Source organism: Rhinoraja longicauda, chromosome 41 (assembly GCF_053455715.1).
Source record: "Rhinoraja longicauda isolate Sanriku21f chromosome 41, sRhiLon1.1, whole genome shotgun sequence".
Lineage (NCBI taxonomy): Eukaryota > Metazoa > Chordata > Chondrichthyes > Rajiformes > Arhynchobatidae > Rhinoraja > Rhinoraja longicauda.
The window spans coordinates 5,303,288-5,323,601 of NC_135993.1; the positions used below are offsets into that span (position 1 = coordinate 5,303,288).

Sequence of the window (20,314 nt, forward strand, 5' to 3'; positions counted from 1 at the left end):
TACAAGTCCAATTTTGTTTGTCTTACCAGCTGAGCCTGCCCTGGAGCGAATGCCATAGCCCTCTACGGCAGGTGAGCTTTGACTGATGTAATGGGTCATGTGAAAGAAAGGCAGAAAATACTGGAGTAACTCAGCTCGTCAGGCAGCATCTCTGGCGAACAGGGATAGGTGATGTTTCGGGTCGGGACGCTTCTTCAATTTAGTCTGAAGACTTGAGTCTGAAGAAAGGTCCCAGCCCAACACGTTACCTTTTTATCTTCTCCAGAGATGCAGCCCGATCCTCTGAGTTACTCCAGCATTTAGTGTCTTTGGTAAAGCAACATCCTTGTTATTACATAATGGCTACATAGAGCCAACAAAACCTCTCCAGAAATTTGACAGACTGAAAAACTTGCCTACAACCTTGCTGTCTATCTAAACACTCAATTTTTATGCTTCTAAATATCCCTGATATTTAGAAATGTAACATTTTATTATGTCAAATATATTAAAATTAAAACAAAAATAACAAAATATGTAACGCCTTTCTGCATGCTCTCAACTGCAGGGCATATATATATCTGGCGGAGCAAGTCTGGCAAGGTCAGGACTTCCCCGTTCATGTGGGATTCCTGAAACGTGCAGCCACTTGCAGTAAGATATGCTGACAAAATTCTGGAGAACATCGAGGCATATAATCTCCAAAGGTGTAGCATTCTCTCAGCTTAGGTCCTATTTGCTTGTCATCATTAAAACTAGAATAAAGGTAATAGCTGTGAATGAAAAGTATTGATACCTGAGCTCCACCATTTTATTGAAACCTTGTCATAAAACACAATTTCAGTGGCCCTCCGCTTGCATGGAGTCAAACAATGAATTATTCCTAGATATACACAAAGTGTCTTGTAGTAACTTATCAGCTCAAGCAGTATCTCTGGAGAAAAAGGATGGGTGACCTTTTAGGTTGGGACCCTTCTTCAGACTCCTACCTTACTATGAGCAATGAGAACTCATAGAAACATAGAAAATAGGTGCAGTAGTGGGCCATTCGGCCCTTCGAGCCTGCACCGCCATTCAATATGATCATGGCTGATCATCCAACTCAGTATCCCGTACCTGCTTTCTCTCCATACCCCCTGATCCCTTTAGCCACCAGGGCCACATCTAACTCCCTCTTAAATATAGCCAATGAACTGGCCTCAACTACCTTCTGTGGCAGAGAATTCCACAGATTCACCACTCTCTGTGTGACCCACATCAATTTGCATACAGGGCAAATAGATCTACAGAGGACGCCATCTCTCTGGCTCTTCACACTGTCCTGACTCACCTAGAGAGACAGGGCACGTACGTGAGGATGCTATTCATAGACTATAGCTCCGCCTTCAACACGGTCATCCCCACCAAGCTCATCACCAAACTCCACCAGCTAGGCCTTAGCTCGTCATTATGTGACTGGATCCTGGACTTCCTGCTGGAACGACCGCAGGCAGTGAGAATGGGCCCGCACCTGTCCTCCACTATCACCCTGAGTACCGGCACACCACAGGGCTGTGTTCTGAGCCCCATGCTCTACTCCCTCTTCACACACGACTGTGTTCCTGCATTCGACACCAACACCATTGTCAAGTTTGCAGATGACACAACGGTGATCGGGCTGATCACCAACGGGGATGAAACAAACTATAGAGCGGAGGTGCAGAACCTGGCGGACTGGTGCTCGGATAACAACCTGTCCCTAAATACCACCAAGACCAAGGAGCTGATCATCAACTTCCGTAGGTCACATAACGGGGAATATGCCCCGATCTCTATCAATGGGGTCAGTGTGGAGAGAGTGTCCAGCTTCAAGTTTCTGGGCACTCACATTTCGGAGGACCTAACATGGTCCAATAACACTGCTGCGCTGGTCAAGAAGGCACAACAAAGACTGTTCTACTTAAGAACACTGAAAAAGTCTGGTCTACCCCAACAGCTGCTGAAGACCTTCTACCGCTGCACCATAGAGAGCATCCTAACGCATGGAATCCCTGTGTGGTACCTCAGCTGCACGGAGGCAGAAAGGAAAGCTCTACAGCGGGTAGTCCATAGAGCTCAGAGGGCCATCGGAACACAGCTACCAGACTTGGAGGGCATCTACAACACACGATGCCTCAGAAAAGCCACCAGCATCCACAAAGACTCTTCACACCCCTGCAACAGTCTGTTCGAACTCCTTCCATCGGGCAGACGATACAAGGCCTTCTATGCCCGCACCTCCAGACTCAGGAACAGCTTCATCCCCAGGGCCATAGCTGCTATGAACCGGTCCTGCTGAGCCGGATGGCCACAACGCATAGATCAACTTGCACTTTACCCTGTCCAAAACTGTTACAACTGTTCGTTTCGTTGGGTTGCTGCTGTCTAAATTACCTAAATTAGTGCATCGTATGGGAGGCGCATTCCCAATCTCGTTGTACCCCTGGGTACAATGACAATAAAGATATATTGTATTGTATTGTATTGTATTGAATAAAAACGTTCTCATCTCGGTCCTGGAAGACTTCCCCCTTATCCGTAAACTGTGACCCCTTGTTCTGGACTTCCCCAACATCGGGAACAATCTTCCTGCATCTAGCCTGTCCAACCCCTTAAGAATTTTGTAAGTTTCTATAAGATCCATGCCAATGTTTTTTTTTTCAAATAAATAGCTAGCATAATCACTTAACTGTCTTGCAAAAGTATCCAAGATTAATTAGGCTGTAAGTGACATAGAAAACAACTGGAATTGCATCTTTCGGCCTCTGTATTATGGATGATGAACAACACATGATGCTTAGTATGGTAGTCCTCTGTTTATGGCTTAATGATTTATCCTTTCCTTTTAATGTGAAACACTGCAACTAATAATAATAATAATAATAATAATCCATTTATTTTATATAGTGCCTTATCACATGCTCAAAGCACTTTACAAAAACAATTAACATAGAAACAAACAGGCAAACTATCCTGACGGAAAAGCGGCGAATACTCAACGCCAGCGTTCTCTCACGTCAGGGTCCGGCAGTAAACATTAAAGAGCACAAGACACACAGATATAATTTTTTACATAAAACAGCCATCACAGTGATTGCTCTAGGCATACCCTCACTGTGATGGAAGGCAAAGTCTTATCTCCTCCTCGTTCTTCTCCCGTGGTGCCACGAGGTGATCGAGGCTCCCAACTTTTTGAAGCCCCCACCGGGCGATGGAAAGTCCCAGGGCCGAGCCGAGCAGGCCGATGAAAGTCCTGAGCCCCCACCGGGCGATGGAAAGTGCTGCGGCCGGGCCACGCAGGGCGATGAAGGGCCTGCGGGCGGGTTGATCGTACCTCGCGCTTCGGGGCGGTCGAAGCTGCTACGGCTGGAGCTCCCAAAAGCCGGTCGCCAGCCAGGGACCTGCGAGCTCCCGATGTTGCGGTCTGCAGGGCCCACGGCCGAAGCCTCCGAGATGGTAAGTCCAGGCCCTGCGACCGGAGTCTTCAAGGTCGATCCCAGCTGGAGGCCGCCGACTCCACGATGTTAGGCCGTAGCGCGAACGGAGATACGACACAGTAAAGGTCGCATCTCCGTTGAGGAGGAGATTTGAAAAAAGGTTTCCCCCAACCCCCCCACCACCCCCCTACATACACAGAACTAAGGTATGTTAATCTCTGAAACATCTGGAAAACATTAAGATTAGAATGAATATTGTCGCCATTCAACGAGATCAATACTGCATCGTGTATAATTGGGATTGTCCATTTGCAATGTGTGTTTTGAACTTGTTTACCTGCATTTTGATTATGATGTCAGTGCTGAGATATCTACAAAGCAAAATGCAGTATTAGAGAAACTCACTGGGTCAGGCAGCATCTGTGGAGGGAATGAACTGACGATGCCTTGAGTTGGGACCCTTCAGAACCACATTTTGCTCAATATTCCAGCCTCTGCAGTTTCTAGTTTCCCTATGGTCTTGTGGACAGATTTATTATTGGGTGGTGGAGGAGCGGGAGTGGTTTCCTTTGGTATTCCTGGATAGTATAGTAAAAGTAGACACAAAATGCTGGAGTAACTTAGCAGACAGGCAGCATCTCTAGAGAGAAGGAATGGGTGACGTTTCGGGTGGAGACCCTTCTTCAGACTGAGTGGTAAAATTGTCCAGGTTCCACCGAGGAGAGCACTATACATTATTCACTTATGTACATTTGTGCTTAAGTCCTCTTTGAAAGGTCGTTCCTGTTTTCCAATGTAACTTTTAAAAAACGCAAATTGATTTGGAGCTGGGGCAGTGTAATAACTGCCAATTTAGTCTTTTTGAAGGTCTTAAACAAATTTACAACAAATTCTATTAAAAGGCATATAATTTTGCCCTATAAATATAACGTGAAGAAGATTTGTGTATATATTGCATTTTTAAACTATCTGTCATTTTTCCATTGTCATTAACATGGGCATGGGAGTTGCTCAGTCATCTCCACTTTGCCTAGCTCAAGTGCTGTCAATATATTTAATCTTTAAAAGCATTTGTGATCCTGAATTGTTTCCTTTACTTTTTTGTGTTTACTACTTTTATCTGTTTCTCTCTGGTTGATATGAATGATTTTATGAATGATATTTTGCAATATGCAAGTACAGGAGTTTTGAACTGGCTGGGAATAAAATCACAAGTGCATCTGGGCTGGGCAATGGCCATTGATTAAAATTGACTAATTGTATAATCTCACTAACTGCTATTTATCTGGCAGTTTTCTCTTATTCCTCACGGTCTGCTTAATGTATTGTCTTAAAAACTCAGACAAATACATTAGTTTAATTATAAATTTAATTGTTTAAAAAAAAGCACAAAGTGCTGGAGTTAACTCAGTGAGTCAGGCAACATCTCTGGAGAACATGGATAGGTGATGTTTTGGGTCGGGACCCTGCTACAACCTGGGAAAGGTCACGTATTAATCATTCTGAATAAGGTTCCAACCTGAAGCGTCACCTATCCATAATCTCCAGAGATGGTGCCTGATTTGCTGAGTTACTACTGTACTTTGTGTCTTTTTACTGTACACCAGCATCTGCAGTTCCTTGCTTCTACATAAATTTAATTGTAATCTGCTATTAACAAAATACTGTGTTTTCAGCATCTTTTATGTGCTGCACTGAATATCCTTGCTGACTATTCACCAATCTATTAACAACTGTGAAGAACTGAATGCTGAATGCTTCTTTTTCTTTCAATGGGGCCTGAGTTAGAACAAAGATGTGTTTGGAAAAACAACTACACAAATCTGCAGGCGAGCCCTGTTCAGTGCAAGGCCAAAATTGCTGGGAAGACTCTAAATCTGAACTCGAACTTTGTGCCAAAATGATTGCTATAGTCCTATGATTGAACACACGAAACCAAGAAATACATGTGAATCATGTGAGCATCATGATGGCGCAGCAGTAGAGTTGCCTTACAGAGCCAGAAACCCAGGTTCGATCCTGTCTACGGTTACTATCTGTATCGAATTTATACGTTTTCTCTGTGACCTGCGTGATTTTCTCGGGGTGTGCCTGTTTCCTTCCACACTCATGAGAAGTACAGGTTTGTAGGCTAATTGGCTTGGTAAAAATTGTAAATTGTCCCTAGTGTTTAGGAGAGTGTCTGTGTACGTGGATCGCTGGTCAGTGCGGACTTGGTGAACCGAAAGACCTGTTTCCGCGCTGTATCTCTAAACTAAACGAAAAAAATCCTACCCTTGTTGCCTGCTCTGCTATTGAGATTATCGATGCCCTGATCATTGTCCTTCTTTCGCTTCCCATAACCATTGATTTCTCTTGCAGACCTAAAATCCCAGAACTACCTCATGCTCGGTCCCTTAATGGGGGTTAGTGCAGTTAATCTTATTTTGTGGATGAAGTCAGCATTACGTTTGCATGTCTTACTCTCATGGTGTAAACGCGGTTGCCTAGGTCCAGTACTACAGAATGCTTACTCCCTAAAGAAAGGGCCTCATCGTTAATATGTGTGCTTAGACTGACAAAAAAATAGAAACTGGTTGAAACTAAATTGCTTGCTCTGCATTGTAGATGGTAATTACTTTTTCAGGCGACTCTCTGGAGATGAATTTAAATCCATTGGTTTTTGCCCTACTAAATTTACTGATGCATATTTTGCTCACTTGCGAAGTTTGCTTTGAGAATAATTGTTCTGATATCTTTCAAAGATTTATCAATCTTTTAAAACCCTTCCAGTGACTGCAGAGTGCCAGAAACCCTGGTTTGATCCCTACTACGGGTTCCATCTGTACAGAGATTGTACGTTCTCTCCGTGACTGCGTGGGTTTCCCCCAGGTGCTCGGCTTTACTCCCACATTGCAAAGACGTACAGGTTTTCAGATTAATTGGCTTCGGTAAAGATTGTAATTTGTCCCCGGTATGTGGGATAATTTTAGTGTACAAGGATTGCTGGTCAGCACGGATTAGGTGGGCCAAATAGCCTGTTTCCACGTTGTTTCTCTAAACTGAACTAAACTAACCTCCACAACTCACCATGGTAGATTCCATAGAATACCGAGATTCCTGTACACCCCAGTTGTAAAGCTCCCCTTTTTTAAGGCTCGTGGAAAAGTGGAATTAACTCAACATTGTCTTTGCCATGTCTCCTTATCTTGTATGTTTCAGTAAGATCAACCTCGTTCTTCGAAACTTCAAATGATACGGGTCAAATTTTTTAAGCTGTTTTCGTGATGACAGTCCTCCTGCCTCCAAGCTAATATATCCCTTCTGCATAAGAGGAGCAAACTGGTACACAGCACTTCAGGCACAAAATCCTGTGTAATTGTAACCATTTAAAAAATCCAACACTTGCAGCATCTGCGTGCTAACGTTATTTCATGAACAAGAATGCCCAGGTCTATTTATCACTCATTTGCAGTTGCTTTTTATTTAAATGATCAGCCTTTTGATTTCTCACATTTTCCACTTTAAGCTCCATTGGCCAAGTTTTTTGCCCACTCGCTGATCTATATCCATTGCAGAGCCCATATGTCGTCCAAAAGGATAGCATATTGGTGTATATTTGTCGTTGAGATGCAATTTTTTACTGCGGAAATGAAATGGAATGAGATGTATAATAGCAAACATCTGTGCTTGGTGTAAAATAACAATATTTTAGAAAAGATTTTCTCATTCAGCTGAAGTGCCTTGTAGACTATTGTTGGCCCATTGGTGGTGTCTATTTTAATTTAGTGCTAGCAGAGTGATATTGAATACAGAAGTAACCCATAAATCAAATCTTTTGATTTTTATTTTACGCCTTGCACTGCAGAGACATTTACTGTGTCTAATTACCCGGGTATACTTGTATTAAGAGAAAGGCAAGTGCTGAAAAATCTCTCTGTATAGAACATGTAATTCATTAAACATGAGATAAGCTGCTTATGTCAACTTAACCAAAATGTGCTTGTTATCATTTATGTCTGGACTAGTCATTACCATGTCCAAGACATACTAAAAAGAGTATGAATGTTGGGAAGATCTTGGATATGCTTTCCATCCTTACTTAAATCCTATAAAATCTGCTTGTTCAGGTTGAACTATTGGGGGCCCCTTAATATCTGCGGAACTCTAACACAGCAACAGTGTGATGGTCTATCGCAATGCAGTGACTTGACTGAGTGATTGAACTCTAAGGAAATTGAGGAAAAAAATTCATCATTTGCAAATATGTTCAGTTTCTGCAAACTTTCCATGTTGTCCTTTGATCATGCCTGCATTAGGGAGATCTTTTACATTGAGTTGGGCTTCAGAAATCGTGTGTTGTCCAAAAAGATGAGTGATATTGCAGTAAAAGGACACGAAGTGCTGTTGTAATTCAATGGGTCAGGCAGCATCTCTGGAGAACATGGTAGATTACTTTTCAGGTCGGGACCTTCAGACTGATTGTGGGGGGAGAAAAAGCTGGAAGAGGAAGGGTAGGTCAAATTGTGACAAGTAATAGGTGGACAATAATAAGGGGTGTTTTGATAGGCAGATGGTTGGAACAAAGGGCAAAGATCAAAGCAGAAAGTGTGAGACAGATTGATTGAAGATTGCAAATTGTGAAGCCAAAGGAAGGAATGTAGGGGCAGGGGGAGTAATAGATGGGAGTCAGATGGGGCATAGAGGAGGAAGAAAGGGAGGATGTGGGAGAGAGGGGAGGTTGTCAGAGGTTACCTAAAATTGGAGAATTCCAAAGTTAGTGTTGCGGTAAATCAGAAGAGAAACTCTCAATTCACTCGTTTTACTAAAGCAAATAATTCATTAGTCAGCGTTGAGCTTATTATCATGTTAAAGTTAAGTAAATAAAATTGAAATGAATGAAAGTAGTTTTGGATACGTAGTGTCTGTAATGGAGAATGAGGCAGGAGAGGTGATGATTTACGGTGATTCAGCGTTTGTTTAGTGCATGAACTTTCTCCTTTCTGCTTAATAACCTCTCATCACACCACTATCTAATGTCTGTATTAGAGCTGATTATAATTGTTTCCTTGTTTTTCTTCCCTATTTTCCCCCATGCCGAAATGTGACAGTTCATTAGTATTGCAAGTGCACTTTACCTTGTGTTATCCCCTTGTGTTATCCTGTTCTTTTATGCCTATACTGTTTCCTTTGCTGTTTTACCTGATCAATAATAAGAATGTATATTTTTAAATGGTATATTGAGGGAAAAAAGCAGAACATGTTTGATAGGTTTTAACCAAAGAAACCAACTGATCAAGATAAATATTACGGCTGTGTGTTTTATTAGCCAGTGTTTGGGTAATCAGTGCAGTCATCTTGTAGTCTGGTTTAATTGGAGGTTTTGTATTCAGTTATTGGCTCTCTTGGCAATCTGGCTATGTCTGCATAATGATTGAAGAAATATTAAATGCAAGAGGAGGCTTATGGTATTGTGAAATAGCTTTACATAAATGAAGGCAATACCGTCAGTAAAATCATTAGCACTTTGGTTATTTAATGAGGAAATGATAAAGTTGCTGAGGCAGTATTAGAGTTGTGTGGATCAGTTCCAGAACCTGATAGTTGTAGCAAGATAGGTGTTCCTGAACTTGGTTACGTGCGAATCTCGTTGAACTTCCAAGCATGCTGAGGTGCTGGAATGCCCTCATCGTGATTATATCTGTGCTGAGTCGAGGACAAGTTTTCTGGGGCGCTAATGCGTAGAAATTCAAAGCTGTTAACTTTCTCCACTGTCGACCCACTGGCACATGGCCTCCCGACTTTCTGTAGTCGGTGATTAGTTCTTTAGTTTTGTTGAGATTGAACGAGAGGTAGCTATTGTGGCACTGCTCAAACAGGTATACTGTATGCTGACTCGGCAGCACCCTCTATTAGGCCAGCTACGGTGGTGTCCTCGGTGGATTCGTGGATGGCGTGGAGCTGTGTTTAGCCACAGTCAAGAGAAGAACAAAGAGCTCAGCACGCAGCAATGAGGGTGTTGTCACTGATCTCCTCTGATTGGTGTCTGCCAATGAGAAAATCAAGGAATCATTTACAAAGGGAAGTATAGCCCTGGAGTTGGTGTAAGAAAAAAACTGCAGATGCTGGTACACATCGAAGGTATTTATTCACAAAATGCTGGAGTAACTCAGCGGGTCAGGCAGCATCTCGGGAGAGAAGGAATGGGTGATGTTTCGGGTTGAGACTCTTCTTCAGACTGATCATATCATATCATCATATCATATATATACAGCCGGAAACAGGCCTTTTCGGCCCTCCAAGTCCGTGCCGCCCAGCGATCCCCGTACATTAACACTATCCTACACCCACTAGGGACAATTTTTACATTTACCCAGCCAATTAACCTACATACCTGTACGTCTTTGGAGTGTGGGAGGAAACCGAAGATCTCGGAGAAAACCCATGCAGGTCACGGGGAGAACGTACAAACTCCTTACAGTGCAGCACCCGTAGTCAGGATCGAACCTGAGTCTCCGGCGCTGCATTCGCTGTAAAGCAGCAACTCTACCGCTGCGCTACCGTGCCGATGTCAGGGGGGGGCGGGACAAAGGAAGGATATAGGTGGAAACAGGAAGATAGAGGGAGAACTGGGAAGGGGGAGGGGAAGAGAGGGACCGAGGAACTATCTAAAGTTGGAGAAGTCAATGTTCATACCACTGGGCTGCAAGCTGCCCAAGCGAAATATGAGGTGCTGTTCCTCCAATTTCCGGTGGGCCTCACTATGGCACTGGAGGAGGCCCATGACAGAAAGGTCAGAGTGGGAGGGGGAGTTGAAGTGCTCAGCCACCGGGAGATCAGATTGGTTAACGCGGACCGAACGCAGGTGTTGAGCGAAGCGATCGCCGAGCCTGCGTTTGGTTTCGCCGATGTAAAGAAGTTGACATCTAGAGCAGCGGATGCAATAGATGAGGTTGGAGGAGGTGCAGGTGAACCTCTGTCTCACCTGGAAAGAGTTGGTGGTGGGTTTGGAGCAGATTATTGTGTTAAATGCTTGGCTGTAATTGATGAACTGCAGCCTTGCGAATGTGTTATTGTCCAGATGGTCCAGAACAGAGTGGAGAGCCGGTGAGATATCATCTGCTGTTAACCTGTTGTGATAAGCAAATCAAAGCGGGTCCCAGTCATTTTTTGAGGCAGGATTTGTGCCATAACCAAAGTACTTAATTACGTGGATGTAAGTGCTATTGGATGATAGTTATTGAGGCTGTGTTTTTGGGTACCAGTACGATAAATGCTCTTTTGAATCGGGTGTGAATCTCGCACTACAGAAGCTAGAGGTTAAGATTGATTGAATACGCCACTCAGTTGGTCCACACAGGTCTTTAGCACTCGGCTAGGTACGTTGTCTGGGCTGGAAGCTTTACATGGATTAACCCTCATGACAATTGCTCTTTCATCAGCTCAGACTGAGAATACAAAGCTGTGAAGGCGTGTCATTGTTCTCTCTTTCAAAGCTTGCATAGAAGTCGTTGAGCTCACCTGGAAGTGATGCATTGGTGCCAATGCCATGGTATAACTACCAGAGATAGTTTTAGCATATACACCTATGTATTCTTCAGTCTGAAGGATCTCGACCTGAAACGTCATCCATTACGTCTCTCCAGAGATGCTCCTGACCCGCTGAATTACTCCAGCATTTTCTGTTTATCTTCGGTGTAAACCAGCATCTGCTGTTCCTTCCCACACACCTTGGATCAATTCTTTGCTAAATGCTGGATTAAGTTCAGTAATTTAAAGGCTTGAAATATGCTGGGTATACTAGAGTCAGCATTGCAAGTCGGCAGATACAGGGAAACATTTGCAGAGAGAGAATAAAATGCAAGAAGAGTGTTAACCAAGAAATCTTACTGACAATTATTGCTCCCGGTCCTCTTCTGGTGAGAATCTCCTCAGTCTGCAGATGCGAATTCATTTAAAGATCATAGCTCCTTGCATTGTCCTAATTACCCAGTCCTGTTTGCTGAGCTGTTTAATAAAATCCACGCCTCTACTTAAAATTCGCATTTTAGTTTTACAAATTCTCTGCAATTCTGCTGCTATCCTGTACTTTTTTTTCCATGCTGCGTGTTATATGTTACTCCCTTCAGCTTTTCCACCCTTTCACATATTCCCCTCTCTTCTCTGTTCTTATCTGCTTTTAACCTATTGCATCTTCCAGATTTGTGCCTTTGGCTGCAGGCACTGGGATTAGCTTTCTAAATCTCTCTCCCTAGCTCCTTTTTAAGACCTTTGCTAAAACCTATCTCTTTGATTAAGTTTTTCATAGTTTATTCTTGCATCTCCTTTGTGGCTTGGCTCTTATGGCAATGTTGAACTTTATTAACTTGGTACATTTTGTTTTATTGAACATTTTCTCACACCCCTTCTCATGCAAAAAAAGTGTTATTCTGAAGAATAATTTCCTTTGGAGAGGAAACGGATAACGGAAGCTAGCTGCATGATGCTGATCAAATTTTGGTAATTCCTCAAGAGGTTATCCTTGCTAAACATAAGAGTTTATTTCCTCTTCAAAGATTGCATTTCAATTTATATAGTCTCTACCACAGCTTTTAGAATAACTTTTTTAATCTTTCCCATGATGTAAAGCTGGCCACTGTAGCTGATAACACAAGGAAAGAAGGATTTATCAAATGCATATTTTGTTTTGGGTCAGTCTATGGTAGCGGGAGGCAACAACATTTTCTATGTTACTACTTCCCCTGTCGATCCCTTCAAAAATGCGCTGAGAGATTTTAGTGTAATAGTATAATAGTTAATAGTGTAATTTGTACATGGCTTAAAGTAAAAGATAGGAACTCCAATACAGTGAAAACCTGGTGTATTTGAGAGGTGAAATACGACTTCAGGTTCATAGAATGTTGAGCCAGGGTTCAACTAACTTGTTTCCTTAAATATCCATCAAGGGTGTGAGCTCTTTGTAGTTCAAATGATAATTATTGTACACTCTTGAAATGTTAAGTGACTGTTTCCCATCAAATGCATTCTTGCTTTTAAATTTAGGATGCACACTTGCCTCTGTCAAATTATTATTTTTTTGTTTAGTTTATTATTGTCACATGTACCGTGGTAGAGTGAAAAGCTTTGCATGCTATCCAGTCAAAGACAATACATGAATACAATCAAGTCGCGCACAGATAAAGGGTACAACATTTCGCGCAAATAATCTTCTATTGAATATTATTGGGTACATATAGTAAGCCCGCTTTAGTGGACCACTTTATAACGGAGTTGGTTACAGCTGTTAAAACTAAAGTTGCATGTATTCATTCTGTCACTGCTTTTGTTATTTCAAGTGATTCTTTATTAATTTTCTTATTTAGTAGCTGTTCTTCCTTTGTACTAATATGATTTTCACCGAGGAATTATATTTAATTTTGTACTAATTAGGTTTTGATTTTAGAATAAAAGAGCCTATTTACACTTTCAGCTTGCTTGGTTGAATTTGTTGCTCCACTCTTTAATTCTCCACCATTTTGAAATATTTAAATTGTCTATTGTCTATTGTCTATTTTGGTTATGGTGTCAGTGGAAATTCTTTTATGTACTTGGCTCTCTAGCAAATGATGACGTGACCATGGTCTATTTGAATTGACTCCCAACTCTGACTGTTACCCCCCAGGTTGCTGGTTCTTTGTGGGTTGCTTTGTTTGTGGGCTAGCAATGAATGCTGTTGCTTTGCCTAGAATGTTATACCAAGAACATTTTGCTGATTCTGGAAGCAATTGTGCAAAAGATTTTTGTTATTTTCAGAAAAATGTATACTTCATTCCATCAGTATTGAGTCAGGTGGTGGGGAAAAACAGACTTATGGCTAACATTTTTTTCTTTAATGTATAATTGTAATCTACTTATCCCAAGTTAGATCCATGAAGGAATGAATGTTGGATTTTTCTTAGTTCACAAGTTCATGAGTTATGGGAGCATGATCTATCGTTCCCTCTCAACCCCATTCTCTTGCCTTCTCCCCGTAATCCCTGACACCTGAAACGCCGTTAAAAATGGATTTATGGATTACCATATACTAAAAGAGTCAAGGAATGGGGAGACGGAGCAGGAAAGTGGTAAAAGATCAGTGGTAAAAGTTGGTCTGAAGAAAGGTCTCAACCCAAAAAGTCACCCATTCCTCCTCCCCAGAGATACTGCCTGTCCTGCTGAGTTACTCCAGCAATTTGTGTCTACTTTCCATTTAAACTGGCATCTGCAGTTCTTTCCTACAGCTCTTTAGTTGGGATTGATTGGATGAAATGCAAGTAAAGGAATGTGAAGAGTTCATTCACAGTGTTCTGATCCCAGCACGAATCCCTGAGTTACTTTGGGGGTTCTTGCCTGTACTTTGAATCTTGCAATTAAGTGCAATACAAAACTGATCTCAAATCAAATTGCACTTATTTTCAAACATACTTCCCTTATCTGGTGTGTATTAAATTCATGAGAGTGTGAGCAAGCATAACATTCATATCCTTGCTGAAATTTAAGTTGTGGAAAATTTAACAAGCCCTGAGACTCTTCTCACAAGTGTGCTATAGAAAATTTGTGTTATTAAATGTTCTGCATGTTTCTTCTGCAGAAGCCCAAGACCAAACAGCGACCTTCCATTTCGAAGAGTGCTTGGGAAAGTAATTATTTTGGAATACCTCTGACTTCTGTAGTGACTGTGGAGAAGCCTATTCCCATCTTCATTGAAAAATGCATAGACTTCATTGATTCTACAGGTAAGATTACATTTCTGGTACATCTGTTGCTCTGTGAAGCAATGTAAATGTTTTGCACAGCAGAAGTGAGCATATTCTCAAGCTGGTAAGCAAGTTTTGCAGTGTAATTTTCACACATGAAATATCATTTGAAAATAAAATTATTTCTTTGAAGAACTGTGAAAGACCCCTGTTATTTACATTGAAAGCATTTGGAAAATGGTGAGGTCTAATTTTGTTTTTGATATAGAATCAGACTTGTTATGAATGGAATGTACCAAGGTGGTTCAAACGTGAAAAGTTTTCATATCTCAACTAATGTTTTCAGTGTTGAGTATAATAGTTACTTTATCTTAGTAGTGGTATGATTTTACCTTTTGGGAATGACTTGACAAGTGCAAAGATGCTGTTGAAGTGTCAGTTGTGTCAATCTATGAATGATGTGTTGTCTTTGCCTTTGCTATGTTGATACTTTGCAACAAAGACTACTGAGGCAAATAATCTAAGCACTGTTAAGACGGAAATCAAATGAAAACAAAATTTGTGTCATGCGAGGAGTTAAAGGAAGGTTAGAATTGCATGCACATAGCACCAAAGGAACATCTCATAAGGTGCTGACTTCAGCATGACATTTACATGGGCATTACCTCGAGGGTACTAGTTATCATTTTGAGATAATGAAGCACTAAGACTAATTAAAGAGCAAAGAGTCTAGAGAAAAAGGTTGAAGCAGGAGTGATGAATTGAGAGACTTGGCTGTTTGTAACAGTGTCCCTCTGTGTAGGCCACATATACTGACTGTCTTATCAAAGGAGAGGGGAGAATGAAGCAACTGCGTACTAGATCCGTTTTGTGTATGTCTACAGAGGTTTGCAATTAGGGGATCTGTAATGGATGTTAGATTACTAGCAGATGAGTGTCTGCTCTTGTCATTGTTCCTTAAATTAAATGCAAAATTGATCAAATTTTTATCAGTTGCAATTTTTTGTTGGAAGGATGCCACAATAGTGAGGCACATAATATAAGATTAACATTTCTAGCATTATGGATACATAGTATGCCTCTTCTAAACATGCCCAATATGGTATTGGGGCTGGATAGATGGATGTATGTTTACTACACTTGTCCAAATTCAAACTCTTTGACCGAATATCTACCTTCATTCGAAGCAGCATTATCCTTGATCTATTCTCAATTACATTGGCCAGTTACAAGTAAAAGATTATGAAATTTGAGGTGTTTATTTGTGAGATTATTTTCTTGACGAGGTGTTAGTATAATGGGGTCAATTTTAGTTAGTGTCATTTCTGTGTTAAGTTATTCCATCAATTCTGTAAACATTTTTAAAAGTAATCTCTGTATTAAAACAGCGGCTTGTTGGCAGTCAATGGCTGCTTCACCCTTTATTTAAAATGCTTCTTGTTGTACTCAAGATTGTTCTACTTCCTATATTTAGACATAGGACAATGTGCAAGTAATGATTCTTTGTAATACACTGTTGGAAGAAAAATTGAGAAGTGCAAACTTGGTTATAGTTTTTTCCAAATAATTGAAACTAAAGGTTGTGTTTGCAATTTCTCCTGACGTGAGGAATGTAACTGGTAGCAGTGGAAATAACCAGGACCCAATCCAGAAATGATTGCATATTGCATTGAATCTTTGTTCTACGTTCATGAGCAGACTGCTTCACCACATTTTCTCTTCTCTCCACATTATGGTGGCAAAGCTTGGAACGTTATTACTGCTATCTTTTACTGGAGAAGGATAAATAAAATAAAAATGGTTGCATACTATAGATTATTTTCAGCCTTTTGGTTTGCTGTCTGGACATGCTCATGCCATGACCAGCTTTGAAAGGGGTTGAAATACGAGTGGCGTGATTGCAGCCAGCACATTTAACTGTTTCATAGGACAGTTTTAATCTTCTAAATTCTCTTTGCAGTTGCACAGCTCCAGGTATTGCTTTTGTTGATGATGACTTGGGTTTTGGCTCGTTTTCTCCTGCACTTAAGGAAGGGATAGATTTGCCTGGGTTATGGTCCTGCAAATGTTCTTTGGTGGCATCTTCAATTTTCCCCATTTTAACAAGGTTATCATTGAGGAACCTTATCACCAACAATTCCTATCCTATCCATCCCCATTCCCAACTGGAGCATCACATGTTATTGGTGCTGCCTCATGGCTTTAGGGCCCTGGTTTTAATCATGTCATTGGATGCTGTCTGGGTAGAGTTTGCATGTTCTCCATGGGAACACAGCGATTTCTGCCGTGTGCTTCTGTTTCCTTCTACATCCCATGTGCTGGTAGGTTAACGGGTAAGCTATCTCCGTGCAGGTAAGTGATAGATGCCAACTGATAGGCATGTGAGAGAATAGGTTGTAGGGGGACAGGGAGATAAAGAACCAGAATATTGACCCCACAGACAACAATGGGTCATTGCGGATTCCACTTTTCCTTGATTATCGTTGCTGGCTTTGATTTGTCCTTTTGCCTATCTCTCATTCATTTGTTCTATGTACCTTTTCATATCTCTTGTTTCCCTCTCCCGTGACTCTCAGTCTGAAGAAGGGTCTCGACCTGAAATGTCACTTATTCCTTTCCTCCGGAGATGCTGCCTGACCCACTGAGTTACTCCAACTTTTTGTGTCTATTTTGGGAATATTTCTGATCTGATTCCTCTGCTTGATGTAAACCAGATGGACTGAATAGTTTCCCACTTTGTTATAATGCATATGAGCTTTCCAGCATGTGTATTTGAATGGAAACAAGGAAAAATAAGGACAGGTACAGGCCATTTGGCCCTTTCTACTATGCAAAGTAATCATTGTTCATCAATTGCAAAGCCATTTTCCTGCACTCGTCCTATACTTTGGGCAGCTGGAATTCTGGTTTAATTTTTCAGCTCCAGCTATGATATTTCCAACCACAATGGACTGAAACTGATCATGGATTGAAAGTAAGACTGTGCGCCAAGTTTAGAGCTCCTTTATATACGGCCAACCCAACCACCAGGGACGTTGGCAAGAGAATATTTTCCTTCAGTTAAAATTCTTCTTGGAAAATAACCATTCATTTCCCAGAATGCTGTCTTGTTTTCAGATTTTAGAAAAATAGCAATGGAAAAAAGCGCTTCGCTACCATTGTAAGTTTATCTTATTTTATATTGCTGGAGGGATTAACTCTTCAGCCTGTTTATGAATGTGTGGAGATTGTGGTCAGTGTTGGTTTGAAATACTTAAAACATTAAATGGCACAATTACAATTTAAGGATTGTAAGTGCTTTTAGCAACAAACACTGTTTCTTATTTTGTAATATGCTTTTTGTGATCTCGTCACAAATTGTTCAAATATTACAGATTTATACAGGGCGGTTCTCTCCAACTGTATTGTTTAAATTGTATTCCCCCTAAAGTAACTACAAGTTAAAAGAACTCTGCAATTGTACAAATTAATTTACCAGTATGTGCAGTAAGATTTTTTAAATGCATTTCTACCTTGATACACCATTAATTTCAGATGTGACTGCATTTGCACTTCACCTTTTATGTTTAAAGTAGTGACAACTTGTGTGATTTAAAAAAAAATAGTAATGGTATCAAGGTTTGAACACAATCATTGGTTGTCAAGGGGAAGTCTCGACACTTTCTTCTCAATTTCAATGTATTGTTCACAAACTAAATAATCCCTTTACAATTTAAAGAATTTTTGTTGTGCATTGTGTTTATTTTTTTATTAAATGAAGCTCGGGTGATTTGTGGCCTTTTGGTAATTGTTGTGATGGAGAATTAAGACACTCCTTTGATCAAGTATTTCGGTTCAACTTTCCAGTGTTATAAAAGAGAGTTTGAAATGAAAGTTCCTCAAGTACGGCTGTTTCATCTGTTTTGTAAATCTGTGTTCGTAGATCTCTTCTGGTACTGGCTGGATATGCTGGGTTGGAGAAAGTGGTATTTTATTATAGGCTGAATGCCTGCGATAACAAACCGGCAATATCTGAGATTGTTCCGAGGCAGTGTTTCCCAATGTATTGTTTTTCATCGTCTCTCTGCGGGGAATTGTTGCTCTTGTTAAGCAATCGCACTCGATGCCAATCCATTCCTCGTCACATATTATTTTGTTAATTAATGGCCATCGAAAAATGTCTTTACAACTGAACGTGGTAAAGAACCGCACCTAATTGTCCTTGCGATTGTACAAATTGGAACTATCCCACAAATTTGTCAAGTAACAACTTGACATAGTAGTCCTCGCAGATTGCTCCAGAAACGCACCAGATTCCTTCATGGCAACTCTGGGCATACCTTGTTCCACTGGCAGAACATCCACCAGAGGGGGGGTTACTTCAGCATTTTGTGACTGGTTAGCACGCACCAAATGTTTTTCACTGTCCCTCGGTACACGTGCCAATAAACCAAACTATTGTCATTGTGGGAATACCTTTCCAGAAGGACTGCATTAGTTTGAGGCAGCAGCACCATCATCTTATGGGCGATTAGGATTTGATTAGAACCCTTCTTACCAGTCACTCACCAGTCTGAAGAAGGGTTCCGACCCGAAACGGCACCCATCCTTTTTCTCCAGAGATGATGCATGACCCGCTGAGCAATGGCTGCACTTCATGTCTATTTTCGGCATTAACAAGCATCTGCAGTTCCTTCCTACACATAGGATTGGATTATTACTTGTACAAAGGAGGCTTTGTGGTGGGAGATCAAACGTCCCACCTAAAAGACATTGCTGCAGATGTTCCTCAGGGAAGTGATCAAGGCAGAACCATCTTCAGTTTCTTCAGTAACTTTCCTTTCATTACTAGGTCAAAAGTTGCGATGTTTGCTGATAATTGAACGATTCAATTCAAGGCTGCAACTCGATAACAGAAGCAGTGTACGTCTGCACGACCTTGGATGGTGGGAGAAGTGGCAATTAACATTTGCAAGACAGTGGCTATTATCAACACAAGACGCTGACCTACTTGGCTTTCAGTGGCATTAATGTCTAAAAGGCCAAGTCAGGAGTGTAATGGATTATTCTCCATTGATCTGGATGACTGCAGCTCCCACCATGTAGCTTGAAGCAATCCAGTACAAGAATAATTGGTATCACACCTGGCGCTCCCCTCCTCTGCCACACAGTATGCCATCTGCATATGTAATGTAGTCACCTCAGATGGTACTTGGCAGCATTCTGTAATCAAGAGGTGAAGGGGTTTGGGAATATGTTAACACTGCTATTTGCAGGTTCCCCTCCAAGCCTCAGACCATCCTGACCTGCTAATATGCTGTTCCTTCATCACTGAGATTATTCCTTGGCACACTCTCCCCATTTGGCATTTTAAGGAAAGCCTTTCCAAAGGATTATAGCTGTTCGAGGCAGTAACAGCATAATCACTGAGGGCAATTAGGGATGAGAAATAAATGCAGAACAAGGCAGTGATGCCCAGATCCTGAAACTGAATAAATAAGTGTGTAATTGATTAAAAGGCACAAATATCAAATTGGTAAACAAGGTATATGCAAACTAACAATAGAATTAACAGCCTTGTTGGGACTTGTCAAAAGCATCTGAGCGCTAAAGTTCCATGCTTTAAGTATTAACTTTTGCTTTGTCATTTTTTAAATTAAAATCCCTATTCATAATTCTATGAAGGAAGATTTATGTTTTTGACATAGGATATTTATTTTTTTGTTCGGGGAAAAGAAGCAGAAACCCTGCCATAGTTCTGTATGATGTTATACACAATAATAGTTTGGGTGTGGCTACAACAAGGCTTTCACCTAATTGTGCTTTTAAATCTCATGAACTGTAAGAAGCAATCCCAATGCTCAGCTCAAAGGCTAGATTTGTTGCATTACAATTGTTTCTTGTTATCAGCTCCTGATATGTGCAGGCTGCATGTTCAAGAAGCAAAATTTGTGCCAACAGTGGATGGTTGCACTGCCACCAGCTTCTGCTTGGTTCCTGTTTTAGAACGATGATGTTCTGACAGGCAATTGAAATCGGTAGTGTGTAGCTCAGAAATATTGGCAGAATTTACCGGGAATACCTTCAGCGTTACTCTTTACAGTCAAATGATGAGTCACCTGGGCAGTTTCTAAGGTTTAGATATTTAAAAGGATGTTTCCGGCTGTATATATATGATATGATATGATAGGAATTTGTCCATTGTTC

At 41.1% G+C, this 20,314-nt stretch overlaps 1 protein-coding gene across 6 annotated transcripts in view; it reads left to right on the forward strand.

Annotated features, from left to right (window-relative positions):
• arhgap35a (Rho GTPase activating protein 35a) overlaps nucleotides 1-20,314 on the forward strand; it is a 109,141-nt gene that overhangs the window by 45,700 nt on the left and 43,127 nt on the right. For all 6 annotated transcript variants that reach the window (XM_078431064.1, XM_078431065.1, XM_078431062.1 and 3 more), the window contains one exon: nucleotides 14,023-14,167. In XM_078431064.1, coding sequence (XP_078287190.1) covers nucleotides 14,023-14,167 — 145 coding nt within the window. The remainder of the gene's footprint in view (nucleotides 1-14,022; nucleotides 14,168-20,314) is intronic.